This window comes from Hipposideros armiger, unplaced genomic scaffold, assembly GCF_001890085.2.
Source record: "Hipposideros armiger isolate ML-2016 unplaced genomic scaffold, ASM189008v1 scaffold_445, whole genome shotgun sequence".
Taxonomy (NCBI): Eukaryota; Metazoa; Chordata; class Mammalia; order Chiroptera; family Hipposideridae; genus Hipposideros; species Hipposideros armiger.
Window position 1 is genome coordinate 700,158 of NW_017731795.1, and position 6,000 is coordinate 706,157.

Genomic DNA, 6,000 nt, shown 5'->3' on the forward strand with positions numbered 1-6,000 from the left:
TCTACCCAAATGGAGACCACCTGAGCTGTGGTCATGCCCCAAGCCGCCGCGGGTGACAGGCCCTTCTTCTCAGCAGAACCTTTGAATTGCCACTCCCTTTTATTCACATACACTATGGCATATCATCACAGGATCAAAGTCACAAAGCCACTGATGGACAAGGGTGTTGCCTGCAGAAAGCAATCGTATTTTCAAACTATTGCTGGGATAATAATTTAATAACTGAAATGCTCTAAAACTTTTCAGCTTTTGCTTCATTTTTGTCCATGTCACCTAAAATAGGCATCTCACGGTGACTCGAGTATGCCATTCAAACTAGCCTCGTCCTCTATCTGTCTGCAGACATTTCTTGGGGGCCATGTGGATGTCTAGGGGCTGCTAGATTAAGATGAAGGTGGCCCTACCCTCAAGTAGTTTTCAGTTCAGTTGGAAAGATACATGGATGAATATTAACAATAAATTGGTGACAAATATGGGTTTGGTTGTTATAGGAGCCAGTGGTGGGTAGCATGGCAGAGGTATTGCCCAATAAATGCAGAAAGGATGAAATAAACTCATTAGCTGAAGGGGTTGATTTTGGGGTTGTGGGTTCTTCATTCAAAGAGCAAAAGCAGAGATTAAAAGGGTCTTATGCTGCTGAAAATAAGTTTAAAATAGCTTAAAACAAGGTAGTCCTCCAATATGTTAATTTTTGGGTTGACTGAATATAGCCTAAACCCTAAAATTATCAAAACCAAACTATTATCTATCTATCTATCTATCTATCTACCTATCTATCTATCTTTCTATCTATTATCTATCATCTATCTATCTATCATCTATCTATCTATCATCACAACATTTACATCTTTTGTGGGAAAAACATTTAGATAAGTAACCACTTCTAATGGCTATGAATCTGTAGCTGATTTAAATGACAGCTAATACATCTGTGCAGTGAAACTATAACAACTAATGTGCACCTTAAAGAAACAACTAGGGGCACATTGCAAAATCATACTCGATGACGTGTAATTGCTCCTAAACTAGTCCCAATTACCTTCAGGATAGTTCTGCACACTTGATGATGCATTTATATTCTATTCCTTTATATGATTAACCCCCCAAAATATTTTCATGCTTTTTCTAGAAGAAAAAAAATTGCTCTAGGTACACACACAAAATGAGAATGTATGCCAAATTTCTAGCTCATATAGACACAGAAATAGTAATGACACACATTCACATAGTCACACAGATAAATGTGCACAATATAAATACAGCATGAGCAACTCACAGAGATTCCTACAGAAAACCTGTTTGCCATTCAGTGTAACTCCATACTGGTATTTATTATTCATTTCCTTCACTCCCAGAACCAGAGGCACCTTTTGTAAGTTGTGGGACATGCCAGAGAAAGGCAGGAGGGATGGATCTGGCCAGCTCAAAGCCCGGCTCCCCACCTGTTTCCTGAGCCCACGGAGCAGCACAGCGGAGGGCCCCATCCCCACACATACCTGACTGAAGCACTGTCCGGCCCCTCGGGCTTGAGTGCTGCGGGCCGGGAGCTGCGCCGGCGCTGGCTCACCCAGGGCCAGGGTCTGGTTGCTATGGTAGCTGGCTGGATACTGGAAGGACCCTTCAGGTTTGGAATTGAGCTGAAGTGCACTCTGGGAGAGCAGGCTGGGCCCTGCATTGAAAGTCATTTAGAGCAGTAAGTGACAGCCTCAGTGAAGCAGAAATGACATGTATTATTTATTGAGAGTAGCCTAGAATTATCACACATGCATGATTCCAGCCATTTATGCTTTGAATTCTGAGAACTAAAATGACCATATAATTTGACTCCAGCTCCTAAATGAGATTTTTTTTTTTTGAGGTTTAGAAGTTCTCAAAAGAGTAGATTTTTTTCAAATGATCTCATCCTGACCTACATAGAGACATTTCTTGTGAGACAAATTAGTTAATCAAGCAGTTATTTTTGGACCAGACAATATCAGAAATATTTGAAATAATTTAAAAGTCTACCTTTTGGTGCATGTTAATTGTGTTAATATAATTGTGGTTCCTACTTAATTATTAGGATGCTAAAACACTCAAAACCTTCCAATCAGTCACTAACTCTATTGTGTAGTGATGTAATATGTCAATGCCTGAAGGATTGAGAGTTTAAAATATTAACAGCTCTTCCTGCACTGTAGAATTCACCCTGATCTCACATGATCTCTGATGGCTAGTAATCTGCCACCACAGCAGAGCACAGTAGAAAAGGGTGCACTCCGTTAAAAAGGCTGCCTTATGTGGCTGGTGGTGCAAGCGATGGAGAAGTGAGAATCAGTTCCTGACCTCAGTATTTAATTATACTTTGCATAAGAACCCGTGTTTTATTTTCTTGCATTCTATGTATGTGAGAGCCTTGAAAGAGTTCGCCCATTTTCTTTGGAAGCAAATTTTCTTTAATTAGATTACATCCTCACTTGGGAAATGAAAAGAAGTAGAGAGGAGTGTAAGGGTACTTGCCACTTTCCATTGTGTGCTGGGGGAGAAACAGGAGTAAGCAGAGTGTGCTGGGGGGAGGAGGGCCTGGCAACAGAGGTTTTCTCACGTTGTCCTAACCAAGTACAGAGTCGCTTCCTTTTTAATGGAAGGTGATTATATACACATAGGCTACGGCACAACCGTTATCCCACCCGTTAGCTCCCTCTTTGGCTGTGTTAAATAATAGTATCATTTTTGGTAAAGTGTAAGCAAATTTCAAGCCCCTTCTTTCTTTCTTTTTTAAGAATAGAACGTGCCTCTACATTTCAAACGAGACTGCAGCGTTGATGTGACATAAGCCTTATTTTGCACAGAAATAATGTGTCTGCTCTTAAAAAGCATTGAGGGGTTCATATAATTTTTGCCATTTAAGATCTTCCCCAGTCCTCTGATTCTCTGATGGAACTTCTACTAAACAATGAGAAAATAATTGTTCATCATTGGATACTGACTAATAAGCCAATTAACTAAAACAGGGAAGACTTGGTATTTTGGAATCTCTACAGCTTCTGGAAAAAGAGTCAAGCAACGAAATAAAAATGTTTCCTTCCAGCCCTAATTTCAATATGAAGGGCAAAACAAAAGTACAATTGTAATCCTTTTAGGAAACAGACTCCCAAGAAAACAGTATATACCAGATGGTGGAGTTTGCAATAGCCTGCAAAAAAAATCATTGAATCCATATACTGATGGTATTATAGACCTAATCACCAGATATACGATGTCTCTGTGGGAAGTGCATATTCTGAGAGTTTCATTCTGGATACCAGGAACATACTGTCCCCACTGCTAGAAACTGCCAGGCATGGTGACAGAGTCAAGGGGTGGTCTCTGGGGCCCAAGGGGTGGGCAGGCTGAGATATGGGCGAGCCTCTAGAAGGGAAGGGGGGCACCAACGAGGGCAGGGACAGGTGGGGACTGAGTGCTAAGAGGAGGAGAAAGAGGTAGGTGCTGGGAGAACAGTCACAATTTGTGGCCAACGGCTTCCCCCTTGGTCCCAACCCTCCTGAAAGGTGACAGCTCAATGGAGAACAGTGATCTATGGAGGAAGAGCAAAGGCCCTTCTTGGCTGGTGGTCACCATTCTATCGGACAATGTGTGGCTTCCCACTGAGACTGACGTGGGCAGTTTCTCTCAGGGCACTCTTCCCAAGCCGTGGACACATCCCCTCCCCCAGCAATCCATCTTCAGGGCAGTGCAAGTTGAAGCAGATACAACAGTGTGCAGACCTTTAGAAATGTCGATAAAATGGAATAAAATAAAATCTTTAATCTCATAGAGATAGTTTAACATAATCTATAAAACAAAAGAGTTGCATGTCCTATCTATTTGCATTTGAAAGAGATTGTGTGACTTTATTCTGATAAAGTTTATTACAGAGGTAGTTAGCAAGGCAATCAATTTTATGAATTCTGAATAGATTTATAAAATTACTTCCAGAAATCTACAAATGCTCTCCATGAAGGACCTTGAGGTGATAGTTTAAAGTCCCTTTTCAAAGGGATTTCAATGAAAAAATATGACTTATGTCCTCCTGAAATCCATGTCATGAAATTATCTGATCTGCTCATCTTTTATGGAATCAGTCATATATCTGATCAATACTCAACAAAAACACATCGAGATTCTCCATCTCATTAGTTTGTTCACACATCTCAATTATGCAACCTACAAGTACTCTGACAAAGGTTAAGTGCAACAATGAGCAATATATCACAATATTACAAAACCGACACATCGCCTGGCAAGGGCCAGTCAGAACAGTAGCCACAATACCGCATGCATTTTAGAATGAGTTTTCCATTGCTCACTAGGTTTCAAATCGACAGCATTTATTCATTCCACTTTTAGAAAGTATAGATAGATGAAAATATGAAAAAGTTTCAAATTATAAGACAATGCTTAATTACTTATAACAGAAGTAACATTAATATATAACTAGCACTTAATTAGCTTTATGTACATTACTGTGAATCGAGATATAAAATACCAATTTTCCAGAGATTTCAAAAGCATATATAGTTTTGCACTTTAAATCCTGATTTTCTTTCTTTTTTTTTTTTTTTTTCTAAAACGTATGGCTTTCTATCAAGTCTTGCTTGAGCTACTGGTGAAATTGGGCTGCAGTCCTGAGGATACAAAGTGGATCCACTGGGTGATGGGGGCAATGTGAGGGGATTTTGGGGAGTGGTGAGGAGGATAGGAAGATTAAGTCTTGAAATTCCAAGGGAAGTGGAATCTTGCTTTTGGGACAGTTAACTGCTTCAGAAGAAAGTGCAACTATGAGGAACAGTGGATCATGTCCTCTTAGGTCAGAGAAAGCAGAAGACGCTCTGGTATGTCTAATTCCAGGAAATTGACCCAAGGGTCAGTGACTTCTTCGGCCATTTTAAACCTTCCCCATCATGGGACAAAGCTGAGCTCAAGTATCGACTCAAAATGACTCAGGCCTGGAGGCCAGGAAGAGGAGGTAAAACCATTTTCTGATAAATTGGTAAAACTCAAAAGAGTATGTGTCACTGACACACTGGTTCCAACTGGACAGAGGGGACAAATTCCAAGGGAACTACAGAGCTAAGGATCCTGGAACCTGCCACTGATCCTGGAAAGACACCCGGAGCAAAGCTTCTTGAATGTAATACCAATATCTCAATATGTTTCCAAATACGTTGAATTGACTAGAGACCACATAGCAACCTGTGAGAAAAATCACCTTTGTATCTTTTTCCTTATTCTTAGAAGCATAAACAGAGGCATGGAGAGGTTAAGAGGTCAGCCAGACATACAGCTGGTAAAATCAGGATGAGACTTGGTCCTCATTTTCTATCCCCAAGTCCAGGAGCTGTTTTCATTTAACATCAAAACACTCTTTAGGTCATATACACACATGGACATTTTAAAGTTGAAACATTCTTCCCTAAGTAGAAGTCAATCAAGGAACCGCAGGCGTTGGTTGACGGAAGCTTGTGTTCTGTCCTCAGTGGGACAGAGATCAACCTCAGCAGGTGGGAAGGCTGCCATGTTTATTTTCTGTGCAAAAATTCAGACTCATTTATAGGTCGTATTAACATACACACTGCAATGTATAGACAGTTTCTTATCAAATGAACTAGATATTTTAGAATTTTCACGATCATGTCCACTCGTTTTGTTTGCACAGGTTCAAAGAGCCTTCATCTGGAATTGCTCATTCTTGCCTGCTTTAGCTGAACACCAGCCCCAGAATCCAGTCAACCTTAATTAAACTACATACTTTGTGATAACACGAAAAGGGCCACTGGCCTGCAACATGGCATTCCCTAGTCATGACTTAGGTCACCATCATGCCCCTGGAGTAGGTGGGTGGGTGTTGGAAAAATAATCCAGGGTTAGAATTCAGCAGTCCTGGGCTCTAGTCCACCTTCAGTTTATGAAAGCAAAGGTGATATGAAGGTGATGGTGATGGTGATGATGGTGATGGTTATGTTAGTGATAATGATGGTG

The 6,000-nt window shown here is 40.6% G+C and overlaps 1 protein-coding gene across 7 annotated transcripts in view; it reads right to left on the bottom strand.

The window, feature by feature from the left end:
• Positions 1-6,000, bottom strand: part of CTNND2 (catenin delta 2) — an 848,542-nt gene that overhangs the window by 386,133 nt on the left and 456,409 nt on the right. For all 7 annotated transcript variants that reach the window (XM_019665518.1, XM_019665517.1, XM_019665519.1 and 4 more), the window contains one exon: positions 1,497-1,669. In XM_019665518.1, the coding sequence (XP_019521063.1) occupies positions 1,497-1,669 (173 nt within the window). The remainder of the gene's footprint in view (positions 1-1,496; positions 1,670-6,000) is intronic.